Consider the following 23,471-nt stretch of genomic DNA (forward strand, 5'->3'; position numbering starts at 1 on the left):
GACACATCACCTTCATATCAGTGCATATAACAAAATTCATGTGGTGGGGAGGGGAGTGAGCGGTTCGGAGTGTGGGAGGGGGCTCAGGTCTGGGGCAGAGGGTTGGGGTGCAGGGGTATGAGGGCTCCAGGGTGCAGGATAGTGCTCCGGGGCTACAGTGGGGAGAAAGGACTCCTGCCAGCATTCTCTCCCCAAAGCAGTACCTGGGCTTGGGAGGAAGGGGAAGCGCCTCTTCCTGCCGTGGCAGCTCCAGGGCTGGAGCCACAGGATAGGCACCCCACCCGTGGCCCCACAGGTCCAGGCCGGGGCCAGGTTCATGGAGGGAGCCCCGGCTGCGACAGGTCAGGGCTAGGGCTGGGTTCGGGCAGGGCCATCCTGGCCGCGGCTGGGTCTGACCTCGGCTTGGGCTGGGCCACCCGTTCTGGTTCACGCTGGGGTAGGGGTGCCCCGGCCGCAGCAGGTCTGGACAGCGGCATAGTTGGGGCTGAGGTTTCACCTCGGCCATGGCAGGTTGGGGCTGGAGGAGAGGCACCCTTCCCACAGTCATGGCAGATGACAGGTCCCTGGGTGGGTTCCCTGAGTGCCTGCACGGTGCTAAATAGGCTGCTGCTGCAGCCACGCAGCTTACAGGGAACTTAGGGCATGGGTTACACATAGATATATCCTTAGAGACAAGACAGAGAGGCTCGGCCTGGACTAGAGTTTAAGAGTGTGTTATTAGTAGGTGTTAGAACATCTTACTTAGCTGACGTTAGCTAAGAGTCCAGTTTAGACAAGGCAATGCACACTTTAACATGGTCGAGTTAAAGCTAGGCTGCTCCCATGGCTTTAACTTGACTGGTTTAGCTCATATTAAAGTATGCACTTCCCTAGATACCTAGAATGTGTTAGTTACCACCTCTTAACAAATCACCGTCTAGACAAAGCCAGAGAGACAGTGTAATCACAGGTAGCCGAGGAGTAATTTAAGCATCAGCCCAGAGAACACCTGCCAACCTTCCTACCTATAAAGATAAATCTGGTGCCTGAGGGAAGCTACAGAGAGAGAGAGGTAGGATGGTCTCAATGTGGATATACAGGTATATGAATGTATGGTCCTATTTCCTCGTGCTAAGTAACAGCAGAGATTTTTCCAGTGAAAAGACACCCATAGCCCTCAAAGAAGCTGCTGAAGAAGTACATGTAGTTCTCTGCTGCCTGGCTGTAACTTGCTTGCCTCTTCTGGGTAGGAAGTCAGGAAATACAGGAAAAGCTAGACAGCCTATTCATGTGCTACATTCTGCACTGTATTAGGGCTCTCTCATCCCATTTTCTCCTGATTTCCTATCCAGCTGAAGCCAGTAAACTTCAGCCAGCTAGCAGAGACATACATGAACAATGCAAGAAGGGAACATTATCCAAATATTTTTGAATGTACAGGCTAAGTGTGGTGAAGATTCAGGGTAGTTAGCTAATTTGAACTGGTTTAGCAACCCTTAGGTGAGACGTTCTGATGTAAAATCAAGCATTCTGGGAAGCCTCATTTTCTAATATGGGTATCTAAGTGGGATGTGCAAATCCCCATCTGGATGCTCAAATTGGCAGCTAAGTACATAAGTGCTCATTTTACATCTAAGTGTGGATTTCAGCATCCAAAGGCAAAAAACTGGCTGACCTATTAAGACTCCCTCTTTTGAAAAGTAGGCCCACTGAGTTCAGATACAAGGAGGCAAAATTATGGATATGTTAGAAACCTTTCATCTGTATTTACTTCCTGATGTAGTTTAAAATGTTTGCATTCCCCTGAGGCTTGAATCCACTCCACTTGACTTTAATGGGAGTTGGATTAGGCCCCAAGAGCACTAGTGTCTGATCCAGCAAAGCACTAAGCACATTGTGTAACAAAGCATGAGAGTAGCTCCACTGTCTTCAGTGGATTTACTCTTTATGCATAAAGTTATGCATGTGGTTATGCATCAGAACTTAAAGCGCAACTAAGTGGAAACAGGGATGGCAGTTGTACAGGTACCGAATGTTTAAGGAGGTTAAACTACAATTTATGACTGATTATTACAGTGTGTATAGACAGCATGAAGTAAACTCAGAGTCAAAGGTTTTTGTCAAAGATTAACTTTGAAACTAAAGTTGTTGTAGGGTTTTAATAAGTATGTAAGTCTGACTGGTTGACTTTAGCAGGGGATATGTGGAGTGCTATCTACTGCTAGTGTTTTAAGAAGCAATTTCAAAGAGGCCTGAGGACATTAGGTACCCAGTTCCAATGGAAATACTAACTCCCTTAGGGCCTTTGAGAATTCCAGCCATATTTTTAGCAAGAGAATGTTAATTAAATGTCATCTCTGCTTTGGTAGTGCAATGCCGAACATTACCTGCCTTGGCTGGTTGACCTTTGCTCCTGAAGATAACAATAATCTGATGACATCCAGATAACCGCCTTGGGCAGCCAGAAAAAGTGCAGTAGCTCCATCCTGAGTAAAAATAAATAAAGCTTAATTGGTAAAACTACACTAGATATTTACATCAAAACATATTTCCCTTTCTGTGCCATTAAGCAACCTAATAACGTATAAATAGCTACACACAAGAAACTCATCATCACCAAAATCCTGAGTTTAGTCCACAACAAATGAGACTGGGTGTGTAGCATTTCTCCTAAGTATTCAAATGTTATGTCTGTGATCATTGGTCAAAGCTGAGATTTGAACCCAGGGCCTACCATATTAAGGTCCCCAAGTCACCAAAGCATTTAAGCACATACTTAAATCCATCCCTTTGCAGCAAAGTTCTTAAGTGCTTTGCTAAAGAATGATGGACTTAACCATGTATTTAATTTAAAGTGTCTACGTAAGTGCTTTGCTGAATTGGGGCCTAAAAGTACTAAGTTCTACCAGTCGAGCTGAAGGAGTAACTCCTTTGGCTGGAAGTTGCGGTAGACTTATCTCTGTAGAGCAGCCATATAATGAGGACCTACAATATAAGCACTTACCAGTGGCTTACACACAGCAAGGTAGTTTGTGGACTTGGTTGGAAAATGGTATTTTCTCTAAAAGCGTTTGAAAGAAATTAACAATTTGGGGTTTTTCAAAACATTTCACTGACAGTTTTTGGTTTTTCCAACAAAAAACTTTTTTTTTTTAATTGTAAATGTTTTCAGCTTTTAACAACCAAAACATTTTCTGTGTTAGGTTTTCAAAAGTCAAACATTTTTCAGTTCTTCTTATAAAAAGGCCATTTTCCAACGAAAAAAAGTTTCAAAATTTCAATCAGCTGTAATGCTTTATTTGTCTAGCTAGGAGTGGAAACTTGCATTGGTGTTGGGACAGGCATTCAGATATGATGCAGTCTCTGCCTGTGTAGTTCCCAATGAAGTGCATATTATGGGAATTTTGTCTTCCCTCTGGTTAAGAGGAAGTGTTTTGGTTTAAATGGGTAAACGAATGAATAAGATACTAAAGCCCCTCCACCCTCCCTCTGCAACTGTATGCTCCCTGGGCACACTAAGTTTATCACAGGCTAAAGGGAGTATTTTAGCAAAAGCCCTTTGCTTAAATGTTGGTGGCACATCACTACACTGGGACTAACTCAGTTGGGCTACTTAGACTATAGACGACCTTATTTTTTCCAATCACTAGGGGCCTGACTCAGCATTACTGGGTTGCAGTGGTCCTTGCTTCAGGTCCCAGATTTGGAAAGTTTGCCCCTGATGCCAAGAGGGTTGAGATTTTGGGAATCAGAAGAGGCGTCTAATGGACAGGATTTAATTTCTCTTCGGCTGGGATTCTTACACTTCATGCGTTTTAGGGCTTGCTTACATGGCAAGCCATAATATGAATCTACAGCACGCAGCTTGCTGTGCAATAACATCCCATGTGGACATTGCTAGAGTGCAGTGAAAGTCCTGGAGTGCGGCTGAGGTACTACTACTTGAAAGGGCAAAACGCTAAGCCACACTCCGGGACTTTCAGTGGGCTGTAGCAGCGTCCGCACAGGATGTAACTGCGTGGCAAGTTGGTGGTCTGTAGATTCACACCATGGCTTGTCATGCAGTAACGTGCTGTGTGGACAAGCCATTCGATTATTATATTCGATTGCACACTGACTTGTTCCAACAGACAAGTAACGTATGGGTTACTGGGCATACTGAAGGCTAGATTGTGTCTGACTAGTAAGCCGGCACACAGGGTTGGGTAATTGTGTTTAGCCCCTTTTGTAGGTTTTGTGCGCCAGACAGACACAACAGGAGTCTCTGTTCAGATTCCTCTTTCAGAACAAATAATGTTAAGTAATCTGAAAACCATTCTTTATTACAGCACCAATCAATGCAAAAAAGGTTTCCTTTTAATTAGGGCTCCTCTTCCCCACACTGTTAATGGTTAGTCAGCTTAAAGACTGAAAGTGAAATCCTGATGCTTTTGGAATAATTGCTCTGACAGCCATGGGTTTGAGCTCCATCTTGCACGGAAGCTTGCCAAATCAAGTAGGCAGCCAGACACCACCACCACCTTGCAAACTCAATTCAGCAGCGCCATGCAAAAGAAGCAGAGCTAATACTTGTTTTCTCTCTGAATTCTCTTTTATTTTAATTTTTTAATTGCCTGCATAAGGGTGTTATTGCACAACTTCTAAAAAATTGGCTACGGGTAATCAAAACAAGCTTATAAATACAACTGAGAATGCTGCTCCGTTCCTGGAGATGGCGGGAAAGTTACTTTATTGCCTTCACATCTAAGTGGATGCGTTGGATGTGGCAAATGTTATTTTAGACCTCAGTGGAAATACCTAGCACTCCTTACCAGGAAGTGACAAACATGGCTAAATATGGCCCCTCAGGATAAAAAAGTAATCACTATGCAACAGCAAACATGGAACACCCTTCTTTACAGAAGTCATAGCTAGGTATGTCACACACAGGGGATAATGTGTGTTTAGGACCTGAAACTGTAAGATGTTAAATACGGCTGTGAAATGAATGGGGATGAAGGCACTTAGCACCTCATGGGAGCATTCCCTATCATGAGAGTTAGCTCCAGTAGAGTTAGCTGAGAGAACATTATAACCCCCCAGGGGATGACTTCCTTTATGTCTGGGTTGTCTTGAGTTAGGGAAGGGTGGCTTTTCACCATCTGCCACACATTTTTGTTTTATTATAGCCCAGCTCGTATGCAACTCCACCACAGTAAATCAGATGCGGATTCATCCAGGCCCTGATCAGCCCCTTCTAGCTCTCTGAAAATCCAGCTAAATTATGTCCATCAAGTCATTTGTACCAGTTATTTATTTTAATTTGTTTTCAAAGCACTATCAGGTGAGAAAGGTACATTCCCTCAATATCTTCACTTTACCTGAATGTCAGCACATAAAGATGTTAAGAAAATGTAACTGCAGTTCTACCTATAATGATATCCGCATGTTACGAAGAAAAACTAAATGCCTGATCCTCCACTGCCTTGCACCTCATGTAGCTATTTACTCCGGCGTGTAAACACTACCATTCTGACGTGGTAGCACTTGATATTCACTTAAACAGCTGTAAAAATGACAATGGGCAGGGAGAATCAGGCCCAAAGATTTGAAAGTTTCCCTTTTAGCCACAGTACACCTAAGGATATGTATACGGTAGAAGTGCACCGCTGCTGCAGCATAGACATTTACTACAGCAAATGAAGGGGTTAATCCATTACTGTAGTAAATCCACCTCTGAGAGACGGTAGGGTAGGTTAACAGAAGAATACTTCCGTCGACCTAGCAGGATCTACTCTAGGGCTTAGGTTGGTTTAATTACATCGCACAGAGAGTGAAATTTTTCACAGCCCTGAGTGATGTAGTTCAGATGACCTAACTTTGAAATATAGATGAACTAAGTCGCCTTTCTTGGCTTTGTACTTTTCTCCCAGTATGATAAGGAGCACACAGTTAATAACAATTACATTAAAAATGTATAAAAGAGAACCTTTGGTAAATGCCTTACTGCACTGGCGCTAAGACCATCTGTAGTAGCTGAACTGTAAAATCTCACACTTTGTTTGTTCCACTGACCATGGTGTTTATATCTACTTCCAATGAACTCACACGAAGTTGATCATGTATGTTGGCACCATGCTTCAATAGAGTTTCCACCACTCGTGTGTGGCCATACTGACAAGCTGCTAACAGAGCGGTACCGCCATCCTGCAAACAAGCAAAGAGTGGGCATTGTAAGAAGAGAAGGCAAGTGCTAAACAGAATGGGTTCGTAAGACTAAGCAAGTGCTAACTACCTCTCCGAATCTGGCTCATAGAAGTAATGTAATATCTAGCCAGTAAATTGTTATAAATTGTACTTTGAGTCTTTCCCTCATAAATCAGACCTCAGCTCTGTCACTAGGAGAATTCTTGTCCTGAGGTTTCTTTTGTGAGGAATGGGAACCAGGAAAACTCTGCTCTGACTCTCCTCTTCCTCTCATATAAACTTACTTCCCTCCCTACTCCTAGTTTGTCCTTCTCACAAACATAACACCCCATCCCACACGGTGACTCCCAGCACACCCTACCTCTGATCCAATGGACTAAGTTGCACGCTGCTGAACTCAGTTCCAGCAGCCTCTAGATCCACCTCAACCGCAATTCTCCTTTAGCCATAGCCTAACCTCCTGATATGCCCTGCCTCATTCACTGGTTCCCCGCCTGAGAACTGGCAGCAGGGGAAGTTAGACACAGGATTGTGCTGCTAGATGAGATGTGTATTGAACTGTGGAAGCACACACAACACTCAGACCAGAGACCACAGGCACAAGTCCCTACCACTTCAGCTAAAGGTAATTTCTCTAGATGTCTGCAATCACAGGTTGTTATAGGCACTTTGAGTGAAGCACTAGAGGGAGACATGATGCCATTCATTACATCAGTGTACAAAATCAGGGATATGCTCCCTCACAGGTAACTTAACTGCCATCTGAGACAGAAAACAGCTGCAGTGCCACTAGGACAGAGACTTCACCAGCAATAACTAGCAACAGAACATCTGGCTTGTCATGTTGTTAAACACTGCTGCCTGTGCCAAAAAAAGGTAATTCCCAAGTGTGACATCCCCCAACGCCACTCAAATAGCTACCAGTGCAGAAGGTGAGAGCTGTTCCCAAAGCAGAGGGTAAGGATGTTCCAGCAGCAGCAACAGAAGAGCAGGGAGGGGGAGGAGGCTGCAGCCAGGTCTGTCTCTGGGAGATTTTGGGAGAGAGGGTAGGATGACTTAGCAATTGGAACAGTATGTGATTGTGACCCTAAGACCACCCCAATTCAGAGGGCAAGAGGCTCCCCCATATGTAGCAGTTAGGCCTGATGAGCTCAGTATACCCTAAGTCACTGTCATAATCTGTAACTAAAATGTATCATGTAAGGTATCATATGTGAACTGGAAATACACTGGTCATTCGTATTACTGCATGGAGCATGTGGGGGTGCTATATGAAAAAATATTAATATGTGCTGGAAATATATTCTTAAAAGGTGTTTGGCAGCCAGGGCTTAAATCACACTGTGCTAGACAAAGGAATGTGGGTTCCACCTACTTGAATGTGTCTCCAATGTGAACTGAGCAAGGAGGGGCAAATGACATTTACATGCAAGGTAGATTAAGTCATCAGGAGAACCTGTGTGGGGAATGGCCACTTTACCCACTGAACAAGGGTGGATGCTGCATCTCCAGGAAACCTTCCTGCCTCCTCCAGCAAGACTATTAACTTTGAAAGATAAAAGCAGAGAGAGAAAAAGCTATGTTGGATTTTTCACCTGAGGAGACAGAGAAATGAAGCACTCTGGGGTCTGTGTGCTGGACCCTGGCTAAGGAGTGGCCAGCCATGCTGGAAGAAGAACTGTGGTGAGAAAACGGCTTGGCACAAAAGGCTCTAAGTTAGCTTTCAGTCTTAGAAGCGTACTTTTACTGTTGCTTGTTTGTAACCATTTCTATCCCAATTACTTCCACTTGGTATCAATTAAATAGCTGTTCTTTGCTAATACACTTAATCTTGTTTTATTACACAGCCATCCCAGTGCAGTGTTTCAAACTGAAGAGTGAAATCCTCAGCCAAACTAACTGGCTGGTGCCGTATACTCTCTCTTTAAAGGAGCAGCAAACTTGTAAGGTTTTGTGAGTGCTTCAGTGAGAGGGACTGGACACTACAAGGCTAGAAGGGCTGTTGGTGTCATCCTGGAAGGGGTAATCAAACTGGTGGCAGCCAGGGTGAGGCCACTGTGCTCTGAGGATGCTGCTCATGTCAGGGATCTGAGCCAGAGCTGCACAACACACAAGCATCCAGGGTTACAGAGCAGGTGGTGACAACCCCTTACTGGTCTGGGTTGAACCCTAAAGCATCCCAGTGATCATGTATTTAAAGACATATTGTAATGCATATGCACAAATGGCCCAATTAAGATTCCACAGAATCTAATTCTGGAATTTCCTAACTTTGGAGTGCTTGACTGCAACCGTATAAGTGTGTTCTTTTAATGGAGTTTTGTGTGTAATTTTATAGATTTTAAAAAAGCAAACTTTAGAAACAAATTCCATTATGTGGGTGTCAGTATGATGCTACATGGGTTATCAGTTGGAATCTTTAAATCCACTGCACAGACCTCTGCTCCTTGAGCTAATGGTGTAACTGATAGCAGTAGTAGGTTGTCATACCCTGTGTGGACCAATAAAAGAGGGGGATGAAACACATGGGTTTCACAGAGATTTTCAGACTGCAGAGGAATGGTGAGACTTGGGAACCTGGGGTTCCAGTCCAAGCTGTGGACAGGAGGGTGTTCCAGTGGGTACAGACTTTTCACCTCATTTCCCCTAAACTTGACCCCTTCTGCTCTGTCCTTTCCAAACTGTCCTTGTCCCAGGCCTGTTTCTTCCCTACCCCTGGCTGCTTGTCACGGTCCCATTTTTCCTTGCCTAGCCAGTTCCAGTCTCTACTCCTCAGATTTATGATCTCAGTCTCCTTGTCCAGTCAGTCTCCACATCTAGCTTCAGAGTCCAAGTCCCAGTCTCACCATCCAACTCCCAGTCTCTCCCCATCCCCACACCCACTCCCCGTTTCCTCCCTGAGCCGCTCCCAGTTCCCTCCTTCCCAGCTCGTTTGACCAGACTGGCTCCCAGTCCCAGCTCCATCCCCAGGCTCCTCATTCAGTCTCTTTCCCCACATCTTTTCCCAGGCTCCTTGTCCCAGTCTCTTTCTCCTACCAGTCCCAGTTGCCTTCCTACCTCCAGCTTCTCATGGACTCATATTATCCCACCTCCCTGACAACTGGCTCCCACTCCCATCCCCCATTTCACTCTCTGGATCCCAGTCTGTCTCCTCAGCACCCAGTCTCCCTTGCCAACACTCCTCCCACCCAATCTCAGTCCCACCTTCACCTGCCTCCCTCTTAGCTTCCAATCTCCTTACCCAACCAGTCCCAGGGTGCTCTTTTCCCTGCCCAGCTCCCAGTCCCCGCCTCCCTGCCCTCCCAGTCTCCTTGCCCAGCCGGTCCCAGTTTCTCTGCCCCTCAGTCCCAGTCTCACCAGATTCATTGTCCCAATCTGCTCCTTTCCTTCCCCCCTCAGCCTAGCTTTCATCCCCCCTGCATTCAAATAAGACAGCTTCCTGAGTGCCAGCAGAAAGGTTATGGAGAACAAGAGAACCATGTACCACCCTGGCTTGGAACAGCTGGGAGCAATCATTACATAGAAAGTCTTTCTGAGCCTCCCGCAGCTCTGGGCTGGAGTATGCTCTGGGAGGATGACACATGCACAGTCCAGTCACACACACGAGCTGGGAGGGGATGGAGCAGCTCAATGAAGATGGACTCTTTGGAGGTTTTAGCTGCTAAAAATAGAATAAAATCTCTATTGAACATGCATGAACTGCAATATTTCAAAGGCTTATCACCTGGCCAGATTTGGGTGGATTTTCCAAGGGATGGCAAAAAGGTACATCCTTAATAGTAAGCCTGCCATCCCATTAAATTGCAAGTCTCTGCTCTAAAGCATAGGGGTTAAGGGCGAGAGCTTTTCAAAGAAAAGTTCTTCAGCACATTTTAACATTCTTTGAAACAGCTGAACTGTTTTGACTAATCTGAGGCAGACACCCATCCTGGAAGAGTTCAGCTCGAACAATGAAAGTTTTACAGCTATAACATGGTCTTATAACAGAAAGTATCAGGCTGCCTTAATAATAGACAGTGCCACCAGCGAACAGTGCAATGCTGAACATGAAGGGAAAAAGTTTTCCTGATTTCTTTCATGATCATCCTAAGCATCAAGCAAACAGATTTAATCACCCCTCTCAACACTCACACACTAACTATTCATGTAGCTATATTAGACATGATTAACCAGCGCTTTTTAAAATCCAGCTATAGTATTTAAGTTTGTAACTTCCTACAGCAGTGAATTCCACAGACTCACCACTGTATTAATTCCTTCTATTTGTTCTAAATTTACTTGTCTACAATTTCACTGTGTGACCTCTTGTTCTCATATTAGGAGAGGAGGGGCTGATCTCTTCACTGCAGCTTTCACAATCTGAAAAGATACACTGTAATGAAATGGTACCAAACTCAAGCAATCAAGCCTAGACAATACAAACTAGCCTTAAATTAATATTTTGCCAGAGGACTGCATTATTCATATAGCTTTGAAAATGTGCAAGCAGGGAAATTCTTTTATGATCCCCTTGCTGTAATGCCATGCTGCAGATCAAGAGGAAACAAGCCATTAAGACAGAAGTGAATTTTGGAAGTAAAGCAGACCAATCTCTTACTTTAGTTCTAAATTCAGTAGAGGCGCCAAATTCAAAGAGAAACCTCACAACATCATTGTGGCCTTGCTGTGCAGCAAAGAACAGAGCAGTTGTGCCTGACTGTAAAGAAAAAAGGAAATATATTTCAAACAAACAAATGGATAAAATGTGACTAAAGTATACACTTCATTTTTAAACAGAATTAAAATGGATTGAACTTGAATTACTGAACTAGAGCTGGACAGACTCATGATGATCTTTGGGACTGTAGAGGATACAACAGAATTTGGAGGAGGAGATCATTTCTCATCTCACTGCACTGAAATGTCTGATGTTTAAGGTTAAGAGTCTGTCAGGAGTATTTTTAGTAAAAGTCACAGACAGGTCACAAGCAATAAACAAAAGTTAACGAAAGCCTGCAACCTGTCCCTGACTTTTACTAAAGCTATCCTGGGGGGTGGGGAGGGACACACACAAAAACAGAGTGCTGCCCGGGCTTGCAGCTACTCCAGCTCTGCACTACTCCTGCAGCAGGGGGTGACCACTGCTGCTCCAGCCCCAGAAGGCCACTCTGCCTGGGGCTGGCCGCTGGCCCATTGCACCTGGGGTCAGCCAGCTGTCAACCCTGGGGCCAGCTGTTCTGGTGGCCCCTGGGCCAGCCACCCGTCAGCTGTTTCGGAGGCCGCAGCTCCAGCAGCCCCAGGGTTGACAGCTGCTCCAACCGTTTCGCAGAACAAGTCCTGGAGATCCTGGAAAAAAAATCACAGAATCTGTGACAAAATCGTTTCCTTACTGATGTTTATCCCACATCCTGTTTACCTGCATAAAATCCATATTCTCTATTCCATTCACATAAATGGGCTTCTTTGTGAAGCCTCTACTATATTACTCATTTCCTTGTCCTGTGTGTTCAAGTGAAACAAGAAAGCCCAAAGTGAGGTAGGCAGGAGTCTCTCCTTTTTTCTCTGGTAATATTTGTATCCCAGCTCATTAAATCTTAAAGGCTATTACCATTACCATGTCTATGGATGATATTTTACAGACTATTCCTTCTCCTACCTCACCTTCCCTGCCCCCACCCCATATATTTTTCTTTTTGAAAAAATTCAGGACCAGATTCTCCAGTCCAGTCAGTATAAACAGAGCAAAGTGGCTTGAAACAGGCTGAAGATAGATAGTGGAGAATCCCTTCTGCACAGGAGAACTTCCCACCACATCCTGCACTAGGTACTACTCTACCCTCAGTGAAAGGGGAACAAGGGGATATATTGGGAGTGGAGTACAGGTAAGAGCAGAGAGGCCATCACACAGCAATGCTCCCCTATACTTTATCCTCCACTGGCGCAAGGTCCCCACCATCGGCATAAGTTAGGGCTGTACAGGGACAACGCTATCCCGCACAGATCCCAGGCAGGCCTGAATCAGGAAAACAACCCTCACCATCAAACTCAGTTCACATACAGTGAAGAATCAAAATCCAAATATTTTCCACACCTAGTTCTGTCACTAAAATGCCAGTAAATCAAGGTGAGAATCCATCCTTTAAGACTTAAATTTCTGGGATACCAAAATTACCAGAGAATATTATTGTTATTATTGACACCTATTGTGACAGAATATGCGCCTGTGTTCTCACCTCACACACTATTGTAATAGTTTTGTACAAGGCATGTCCTGTGAGGTATCATTTCCTTTAAAACCTCATAATTTGCTGATCAATGATATTCTGGCAAAATGCACGTACCAGCTTTACATGTGAAGTTATAAACATAAGCTGAGATCATGACTAAAAGCATACTTTCCAGAGAAGTCTGGGGAGTGGCCAGACCAGTTTCTCAGAGACAATGTGTAAACTGCAGTCTCAGCCAGGTGTAAACAAGGCTGATGGACTATTACCTGCTAAGCGGCCATTCTTTGGCAGGAAAGAGGTCAGGGGAAAAAAAAAATCTACATTTTAGCAAAGGAACAGCATGGAGTCTCCTTCCACACAGAGTGTCTGTTGCCTTGCTTCCAGCTGGAAATGCTCTGGGGGAGGGATCCTGACTTGCAGGGTTTGGTCAGTAAGACTGCTACTGCTGAAAGCATGTGTGAGAAACTTTGCTTGAATCTGACATAGTTTAAGTTAGATATTAGTGAACATCTTATCTTTATTTTTTTTGTAACCATTTCTGACATTGATTCCTCATTACTTGCACTCACTTAAAATCTCTCTTAATAAACTTGTTTTACATTTTATCTAAGCCAGTGTGTTTAAATTGAAGTGTCTGAATAACTGTTCATAATAATAAGCTGGCATATTGTTCCCTTAAAGGAATAATGGACTTAAAATATTTCATACTGTCCAGGAGAGAGCTGGATGGTACAGAAATACATGTCTAGGGGGAAATCTGGGACTGGGGGTGTGTTGGGGTCACCCTGCAGTATAACCCAGGCTGGTTAGAGGCACAGTGTAACCCAAATGTGGCTGGCAGACTGCAGTTACACCCAGGGTGTGGCTTGCACGCTGGAAGGCTGTTTGTGAGCCATCCAGGTGGGAGTTACTTCAACAAAGCATTGTAAGGCACCCAAGGTTGAAGGGCAGGGGTGACACAGCAGCTCATTAGTCTGGATGTATTATCCCACAGGTATATCATAGTTATATAGCACTTTTCATCAGTCAATTTCAAAAGCACTTTGCAAAGAAAGGTTAGCATCATTATCCCCAGAAACTCTTGCCTTCCTCGCTTGTGGCTTTCTTATTTCATCTTGAGAGGCAGGGAAAAGGGAGCTACATGTGGAAATTCACTGCAATGCAGAAGGCCTTTACAAGGCCCAGTGTACCATCCAAGGGTCCAGTCTTGCAAAACAGATCCACATGTGTGGACCCTTCCTCCTATGCAGCATCCCACTGACTTCAATAGGATTGCAAGAATAGAAGTCTGAGTATGTGGATCTATTTGCAAGATAAGGGCCTAAGTCTTTAATGCAGGGTTTAAACTTCATCTAGGGTCTCCTGTCACCATAGAAACTCTGTGCACAAGGCTGAATTTTGCCCTTTGAGAGGTTCTGTTCCTTTATTTTCTGCCTTTCCCAGTTAACATGTCCAAAGTGATGCACAAAAACGAGTTCAGAAAAGTCTGTTGTTCAAATCGTTCCTGTCCTTTTGGTGTTGCTTTTGCAGCAGCTTGTGCTAAGTGCTTTGCTGGATTGGGGCCTTATTGAAAGTCTACCCTTAATCACTATTAAAGCAATTTTATACTAGTTAAATCAATTCCAGAAAACTGATATCGACTGTTACATTCATTGAGGCAATAATTTCCAGATGTCAGCAGGGGATTTATGTCTTAGTTCCAGGTAACCAAGAGAAGTTAGAAATGTATACACTTACCATTACAGTGCAGAGAACTGTGCCATTATTTTGAGCTATCACTGTATTCTGCAGTCAGCCCACATTACTGAAAACTCTTGTTAAATTATATTCTCTCAGGACCATTAGCCAACAAAGCAATTTTGCTGTATGTCTAGACAGCCAACAGATCAGAATGACTATAGATGCTGCTACTGGAGGGACATACACAAAAGCCAACCCTGACTTAAAGTTATAATAAATGTTCTACAAACAAACTGAAGGCAACTGTGTCCTGTCCTCACAAAGTAAGGTTTGATTTAGATGTGTGATAGAGTCTATTGCTGTCAGCTGAGATGAACATATTACAAAGCACAATGGGCCAGAATAATTCCTGGGGTAACTCTGCCAAATTCATTTTAATGGCTAGCCTCTATAATTTAATGATAAGCGACCTCTCCTTATTAATCACTTTCTGAAATGGGCATGTTACTGTGTCAATGAATATAACGGTCAATGCATCCTTGGCATCAATGTGGTTCCAGTAGGGATGAAACTAGTCCACACAAATTGGGTGCACTGGAAACTCTTGATGGATTATTTATAGGAGTAAATCCTGCACCTCATTTTTCAATTTAAAATTCCAGAAATCTGAATCCTATGTATTCTCAGGAGAATCTATCGAATGGATATTGTTTGTACTTATACTGCATAGCAACAAACAGATAAGCAACTGGTAATACTCCTCTATGATGTCTATCACTCCAATCAGTAATGGTTGCTTCTTGCAATCTCTTTTTTAAATGCAGAACATTTCTTACCTCTCTCTGCAGATTGATATCCGCTCCTTGTAACACCAATTCCCGCACACATTCTATGTGGCCATAATGAGAAGCTACCATCAGAGCTGTAGTGCCAAGCTGGGCATACGGAAAAACAAGTCAGTATGTTAGACTATTACCTCTAATAATAAATCAGACAGACTAAAACAGACAACAACTTCTCAGCATAACTGGGGGGGACACTTTTGATAACTGATTATAATTTCCTCAGAGAACAGCACTGTTCTCCCCTCCTATTTCTTTACATATAATTATGAGGCAACAAATTACTTAAAAAAATAGATTTAAGAATTTGCCATTGAAAATCCTTTGAAAAGTAAACAAATCAAATAAATAAATAAAAGTAGTTACAGCAAGATTCACACACTTGCCTTCAGTGCTAAGCCCAATCCTGAAACAAGGTGCCCCCTGCACTGAGCCAACTGCAGGATCAGAGCTTAACAGTGTACCCCAAACGGGGTATAATTACTATGCAATGATCTCATGTTATAGTCCCTATTAATAAATAATAATCAATAATACCTTTCACTTATGTACAATTTTCTGTCAGGGAATCTCAAAGAGCCTTGCAAAGATAGACAAGCATCATTACCCTACTTCACAGGGGAGGGAATTGAAACACAGAAGTGAATGGTATTGCCCAATGTCACACAGTAAGGTCAGAGACAAAGTCAGGAATAGGACCCTAGTTGTCCTGATGCCTAATTCCCGCATTAACCACCAGATCACACTGTCTCAGATGCTGTAGTGTTTGAAATTAGATCAAATATACTTCCATATCCAGAAATCTGCTTTGTGGGTAGAATTTAACCCTGTGCAAAGGACACCCACAGAAGCTCAATGCACCAGTTAAATCCAATTAAAGCCTTGTGGAATATAAGAGGGGTGTACGTGTTGTGCAGAGGCTATTTGCATAGGGATGAAATTCACCCCCCTTCTGAAAAATGTATGCACTGATTGTGCTTGCGAACGTGAGACATTACTAGTGAAAGAGCACATAGCCTACATCACATTAAAATATTTTAGTCTAGAAAACTTGTAGTTCTGCTATAATAAACAAAGGCCAATCGAGTTAACAAGCCAGACTCTCACAGTGTTCTGCATAAACCTGGATCAAAATTAAGCACCGATTCGATAAAAAAACAATTAACCAATAATAGTTCTGATTTCTTCATATTCCATCTGTTTCCAGTTTGACTCTCACCCTGATCTCACCATCCTTCCACATGCAAAATTCTATTTGGGAATAACACACACAGGACTGATCCCTAAAGTACAACATGGGAGATTCTGAAAGGCAAAAGGGCCGCAAGGTCCAACTTTCACTTAAGGTCAATGGGAGTTAAGTACCTAACTCTCTTTTGTGCTACTGAAAATCTTCCCCTAAGCTATTTTCAAGGTGAGCGATGTTGGCTAGGTTTGTTATAAACCAGAGTGGCACTAAAATCATCCGATATGGCAGTGTCTCTCAACAGCTCACATTTTAAACTAAGCACAAAGTACTTGTTCAATTCAAGTAATGTCTTAACCTTGTTTTTCCCTGCCTTTTTTGGAAATCCGAGTACAGCCCACTCCTTGTATGTATATGCTGTGCAGAAGCAACAGGACACAAGGCACTTTTGATTTCAGCCCACCTCTAACTTCATTTCTAATTCCCACTGATGTCAATAGAAGTTATGACCATCCATAGAGAAAAGAATCACGTACATATTTGCAGGGTATCTGGGCTTATCTTCACTAGGAAATCTTATTAAGCCTGATTCTGCATTGCCCTGCACTTTATGAATTATTTACACTAGTGCAAAGTCAGTGCAAGAAAGAAACAATTAACAGATCGGTTTTGGATGGGATTAAGAAATTTGTGAGCACTCTAAAACCTGCTATTGATATAATTCATCACGTTGTTACAACTCAGCTTTGTAAATTGCTTTTATGGCTGCTAAAGGTTTTAAATCTTGCTTAAATAACATAAGACACTCAAATGACTGTAATAAAGTGTTTAAAGCTGTGTAAAGTGATGTAAAGTATATGTTCTCAGCATGCACGTATTGAGGGCCTACGCTGTCTCTGCAGTCCACATCTACTCGCCCACTGTTCAACAACAGCTGAAGAAGAGCCAGGTTTCCTTTCCTTGCAGCCCAGAATGCAGCATTTGCGAGCGGTGTTTCCCTCTGTTAATACAAAAAGGATTGAAATCTGTTTCAAAGCAAGTACAAATATCACATGCTCTCAGTTCAAACCAGTTTTATAACCAGGTTAGGGCAAGAGGTTTACTTTGCTTTGTTAGAAACCTTGGCCTCTATAAATTGCCCTATCTTGTTTCCAATCTGTCCCATGTCAGTACTGACTGAAAGTCATTATACTCTGTTGACTCTTGGTTGCCTAGGTAATGTGAGTTGGTGATCTCAGTCAAAAGTGAAAGGGAGTCCATATCCCAGTGAAAAGGAGTCCACATCACAACTAAGTGTGACCAACAGTGACAACTGTTACCCATATTGACAGCCTCAGCAGAGAAGCCAAAGACCAGATCATCATGGAGACTCAACCATACAACTCAAATGTCCCACTGTGGGACTTCCTGGTTTTCAGCCAGTTTCCTGGCCACCTCCTTCCCTGCTACCTATAAGTCCCAAGATGTGAAACATGTTGGTCACGTAACTCCCAGACTGCTGGGTTTGCCTGCTCCCCTTAGTTAGCGCTCTGCTGTCAACTGTGCGCAGGACAGGGGATGTGGAGAAGAGTAAACTTAGCAGTATGGGAGCTGCAAGACAAATGCTACCATTCCACAAAAAAGAGAGAGGCAATAGTAGCTAGAAAGATGATGGGGAAACAGCAGGGACACAAGAAAGGGAAAAGAGAGAGGAGAAACTACAGTGGATAAAAAGGGATGGATAAGGAAGGGGACAAAAAGAGGGGTGCGAAAAAGGCAAAGAAGAGAAAAAGTGATATCAGCATCAAAGAGAAGCAATGCAGGAAACATGACAACAATATACTGAAATACATCATATTAGCATATCTCACATTTCAATGGTCTGTGTCTGGGGCACTCATTAAAGCACAAACTGAGCAACCCTTTCCAAGCATGGTTAAACATCAGTGGGGAGAGGGTTTGTGTAGGCTTTTATCAGTTGTCATCTTAAACACTTACATCTCACTTAAAAACAAATTAACTTAAAGAATCCCAGTTGTGTGTATTGAAGTCAGGGATGCTTACAGGGCTGTAAACTGAATTTGAAACCTTACAAAATTGACACTTAAAATGAGTCTCTTCACACTAAATGATTTTAAAAATTGAAAAAAGCTAATTTTCATATACAAACCCCTCCCACTGATGCTTCAAGATCATATTCAGGCAGCATGTACTCGGTCCGAGTCTCACAAGGACACCTGGCTCAGAAAAATTTCCCCAATTTGTCTTGAATACAATCTATGTTTCAAACATTCTCTTCTCTACTCAGCTAGTGGGGCCTGACAGATGTGCACCTAAGACACAGATTCTCTTGTGTATGATATGTCTTTGAGATGATGTCCCTTAAATATGATGCCCTCAGAGAGCTACAATAGCATTTATTAGACATGTAAAGCAACATCCTGGGCAGATATAACAGCAAAATAGGGATGTTACTGTCAGGGTTCCTTCCCTACTCTGAACTCTGGGGTACAGATGTGGGGACCTGCATGAAAGACACCCCCTAAGCTTATTTTTACCAGCTTAGGTTAAAAACTTCACCAAGGCACAAATTCCTTTCTAGCCTTAGTATCGCTGACACCACCAAGTGATTTAAACAAACATTTCAGGAGGGCCACTTGGGGGGATATTTGGAGAAGGTAGGGCTCCAAGTCCCTACACCTCCTTTCCTGGAGAAGCTTGAGAATAATATCCTCACCAATTGGTACAGGTGAACACAAACCCAAACCCTTGGATCTTAAGAACAATGAAAAAAATCAATCAGGTTCTTAAAAGAAGAATTTTAATTAAAGAAAAGGTAAAAGAATCACTTCTGTAAAATCAGGGTGGTAAGAGTTTTACAGAATAACAAAAGACTCAAGAACACAGAAGATTTCCCCTCTAGAAAAAACCTTAAAGTTACAAAAACAGGAATAAACCTCCCTCTTAGCACAGGGAAAATTCACAAGCTAAACCAAAAGGTAATCTAATGCATTTCTTTTCTGCTATTACATACTATTTCTGCAAGACTAGATGCTTAGTTCAGATATACTTAAGAAGATGTAATTCCCCTGCCTGGTTTCTTGGCTGGCTCCAAGAGACACAGACAAAAACCTTCCCTCCCACATCTGAAAGTAACTTCTCCCCTTATTGGTCCTTTTGGTCAGGCATCACCCAGGTTATCTGAGCTTCTTAACCCTTTACAGGTAAAAGAGGTATTAACCCTTTACAGGGTAAAGATGGATTTTTGCTACCCTTAGCTGTATGTTTGTGACAGGTTGTAGCAGGGTGCTGGTGCAAAGGCACCTAATTAGCCCCTGCTCAGCCAGCCACCAATCAGGGGAAATAGGTTGGGGCTGGGAAGAAGTCTAGTGCCTGGCCTTTAGAACTGGCTGCACCTGTGGGCCTGAGGCTTCAAGGGCTATAAAGGCTGGTGGGCAGCCAGAAGACAGGGGAAGGTCAGTCTCCAGGCTGAGGGCAGGCTCTGTGTAGAAGAGGAGACTAAGGTCTGCTCTCTGTAAGCAGAGTCAGGATGAGCTGTACCCTGACATCTGGTGGTGAAGTATGGGAAGTGTGGAAAGAATGTCTGGAATGCGAAATCTCAAATATTTGCATAGGCACGCCTACCCCATCCCAGACTGCCGAGCTGTGGGACTGCTTTGTGACAGAATGATCACCTCAAGTTGGGTGTAACTTGCTAGACAAGAGACATGGATTCCAAAACCCTGTGAAGAGAGAGAGAGAGGTTGGGGACAGGTATTTGTGCCTGTGGTGCAGGCTCCTTGTGGAGCTAGAAGCACCAGTTTGCACCCCTCCTCTCTCCACTGTGGAATGTCAGAGTTGATTTTTTTATTCCTTAAGACTCTAGATACAGGTTGCTGAGCGGAACTCACTTTGGGCTAATGGTGCACTAGCACTGGCTCCCTACTATGTGCTGAGATCACTAAGAGCTGAAATCACAAAAGAGCTGAAATTACTGAGCTGGAGCACTGAGTACTGTGCTAACTAGTGGGGGAGCCTGAAGCTATACTGTGGAACAGAGCAGCTGGCGGAGTGGAGCAGTTTTATGGGGATGGCTGGAGCGGACCACAGGACAGCTGGTGAATGGAGTGGCTGGCAGAGCGAGTAGCTGTGGGCAGTGGAGCAGCCCACAGAGCGAGCGGAGCCAAGCATTTGCTGGGACAACTGGAGCAGCTCACGAGGCAGCTGGTGGAGCGGAGCACTTTGTGAGGACGGCGCGAGGAGCAGAGTGGAGCGACTGGTAAGGCAGAGCAGTTCGTGGAGAAGGCGGAAGCAGAACCACGGAGAGGCAGGGCATTGGCCCTGGACCACGTAAGGTGCCCCTTCCACCCAGGCTGGGGGGAGGGACCTCTACAGATAGACTCTTGAATTCTGGGTGGCATTGACCAGAAGACTTTTGGGTTGTTGGACTTTGGAGTGATGGGTTGTTGGACTTTGGAGTGATTTCCTAAGGGGGAGAGGACATTGCCAATGTACTTGGGGGGTGGTGGTTATGGTTTGTGTTATAACTCTGTTTGTGTGGTTCTCCAATGGGAGCAACATTGATTCCTTCCTTTATTAAAAAGATTTCACTACACTCAGACTCCGTGCTTGCGAGAGGGGAAGTATTGCCTCCTAGAGGCGCCCAGGAGGGTATGGTATGTAAGTGTCCCAGGTCACTGGGTGGGGGCTTGAGCCGGTTATGCCTTGTGTTATTGAAACGGAACCCCTGGATACTGAACCTGGCCCTTGTTGCTGCCAACTCAGAGGGGCAGAAGGGTTACATCTCTATATAATATATCACTAGTGGTGGGAGAACATGTGTAAATAAAACCATGGGTGCTGCAGAAAAAGTAGCCTGTCTGTGTTTTATCGGGGCAGCCAGTGGGCCCCAGGAAGAGGGGCAGGCAGAGGACTTGTTACAAGTGGGGCTTGTCTGGGATCTAGTGCCAAAGACAGTTTGGTGACTTGGCAATGGAGAGTAACCTGAGGACTCACTGAGCAACAGACAGAAATGCAGAAAGCACTTCAGTTCTTCCAGCAGTCCCACCAGGTGGAGAGGTAGGCCCTACTTGCTTGGCAGGCAGAGCAGCAGAAGACCCTAAAGGACTTCACCAAGGAGCAGTCAACCATGCAGCAGCAGCTCCTGCAAAAGCTGGTGAGTCCTGCTGAGGGAGATGGCACCCAGGCCTCAGCTTCTGTAAGATGGCCCCAGCTGATGATCCTGATGCCTTTTTGGGTACCTTCGAGCAGGTGGCTCTGGGCACGGGATGGGACTGGACAACCTGGGCCCTGTGGCTGGCCCCCTATCTCGCTAGGGAGGCACAGACCATGTATATGGCCCTGATGGATGCCCAAGCCAGGGATTATGATGCAGTGATTTTGGACTGCCTCAGGTTTTTGGCTTGAGAAGTATTGCCAGAAGTTTCGGGCAGCCCAGTGGGTAGGAGGCGTGCGACCTGGGCCTTTGTTAAAAAATTAACAGACTGGGAAACACAATGGTTGAGGCCTGATGCCCACACTGTGGGACAGATAATGGATCAAGTGATCCTGGAACAGTTTATCCAGTGTCTCCCTGATAGTGTGCAGGTTTGGGTGTGGTGACATCAGCCGGCCATTGTAGAAGCTGCCATGCAAAGAACGGAGGAGTATGCAGAGGTTGACTTCCCACCGAGGGAGCATCGAGCCCCGCAGGACACAAAGGTGGGCAGGAGACCCCGTGAGCATGCTGGGGAGAAGCCGGTAGATAGGTGACAGGAGGAGCCCAAGGGGACCCCCTAACCACCCAGGACAGCTCGTATGCTGGTGGTGTGAACAGCTGGGACATAAAAGCAGTGACTGCCCAGTGATAGAGTGTGGGGCAGCTGAATTTTGTGGATGGACCAAGATTGGGGGGGAGGGGGCGGAAAGAGGTATAGGTTAGCCACTAACCTGGTATGGGTGGGGAAAAAGGCCTCAGAGGGGTCTAGCGGATACGGCCTCCACTTGCTCCCTTATACAGCGGCGCTTAGTGAAGCCGTATTGGCTTATCCCTGGGGAAAGGATGTTAGTAGACTGCATCCACGGGGATAGGGACTATTGTCCCGTGGCCCAAGTACCATTTGAAATGCAAAGGTGGTTTACCTGGAAGCGAGTGGGGGTAATAGAAGGGTTGGCCTACCCTGTGGTCTGGAGCTGGACTGGTGCCCTTCTCAAAAGTGGGGAGAGACCATGGAAAAGGGACCGTTGAAGAAAGGGGGAAAAGAGAACCCTGGAAAGAGAGGGCAAGACCCTGGTGGAGGTGGACCTGGAGCAAGGGAATGCCCCACAACCTCCAAGGGGAAAAGCCGAGCAACCTAGACAACCAAGCCAACGTAGGGAGCCTGAGGGAATAACTGAGGAGCCAAGGGAGCTTCCTGCGCAGGACCACCTGGGGGAGGGAACCCTGGAGAGGGTGGAAGAAACCCAACAGGGGGAGGCCCAACATCAAAGGGACAGAGGGCCTGGACCAGAGACAGGGGGCTGACTCAGGGCAGTGGGCTCTGAGCTATCACCCCCACTAGAAAAGGAAGGGGAGCCTCTGGAGCAGCTGGCCCAACTGTGTGACTGGTGTGAGGACCTCTGGGTGAGCGTGGAGCTGTGGGGTGCCTCACCCTCTACCCAATGCACCTTTTTGTGGGTGGAGTGTGCCAAAGTCCCCTGGGGTTGTGCCTGGGGATCCCTTGGCTGGGCAGGGGGCCCAGCCCCAGAGTAAAATCCCTGGCCGAGGAAGACCAGGCCTGGCACCAGCTTAAGGGGGAGGTGTGTAGCAGGGTGCTGATGGAAAGGCACCTAATTAGCCTCTGCTCAGCCAGCCCCAATCAGGGGAAATAGATTGGGGCTGGGGAGAAGTCTGGTGCCTGGCAGTTAGAACTGGCTGCACCTGTGGGCCTGAGGCTTCAAGGGCTATAAAGGCTGGCTGGCAGCCAGAAGACAGGGGACGGTCAATCTCCAGGCTGAGGGCAGACTCTGCGCAGAAGAGGAGATTGTAAGACCTGCGCTGTATATAGTATATCACTGGTGGTGAGAGAACATGTGTAAATAAAGCCACGGGTTCTGCAGAAGGAGAAGCCTGTCTGTGTTTTATTGGGGCAGCCAGTGGGCCCCAGGAAGAGGGGTGGGCAGAGGACCTGTTACATAGCTACACAATATAGCTAGTACAACTGAACAGTTAAAGTACAGATAGACATCACTTTACAGTAATGATCTCCCTGGGCCTCAATCCTAGGAACACAGCCGGGATCTCAATGACACCCAATGTCAGGGCAAAATTATCATTGCCTTGCATGGGGAGAGAGGGTACAGACAGCCTATTAATTCCTAGTCACTGTAACAAGCCCATGCAGAAGGCGGCAAAGACAACTGAGCAAAGAAATG

The 23,471-nt window shown here is 45.0% G+C and overlaps 1 protein-coding gene across 2 annotated transcripts in view; it reads right to left on the reverse strand.

Moving 5' to 3' along the window:
* The window catches only part of ANKRD29 (ankyrin repeat domain 29), a 40,695-nt gene that overhangs the window by 9,841 nt on the left and 7,383 nt on the right, over positions 1 to 23,471 (reverse strand). The window contains exons 2-6 of one of the 2 annotated variants that reach the window (XM_032795787.2): positions 16,969 to 17,079; positions 14,888 to 14,986; positions 10,763 to 10,861; positions 6,067 to 6,165; positions 2,367 to 2,465 (exon numbers count right to left, since the gene is read on the reverse strand). In XM_032795787.2, the coding sequence (XP_032651678.1) occupies positions 2,367 to 2,465; positions 6,067 to 6,165; positions 10,763 to 10,861; positions 14,888 to 14,986; positions 16,969 to 17,079 (507 nt within the window). The remainder of the gene's footprint in view (positions 1 to 2,366; positions 2,466 to 6,066; positions 6,166 to 10,762; positions 10,862 to 14,887; positions 14,987 to 16,968; positions 17,080 to 23,471) is intronic. The other variant, XM_032795790.2, reaches the window with a different exon arrangement.

Source organism: Chelonoidis abingdonii, chromosome 2, assembly GCF_003597395.2.
Source record: "Chelonoidis abingdonii isolate Lonesome George chromosome 2, CheloAbing_2.0, whole genome shotgun sequence".
Taxonomy (NCBI): domain Eukaryota; kingdom Metazoa; phylum Chordata; order Testudines; family Testudinidae; genus Chelonoidis; species Chelonoidis abingdonii.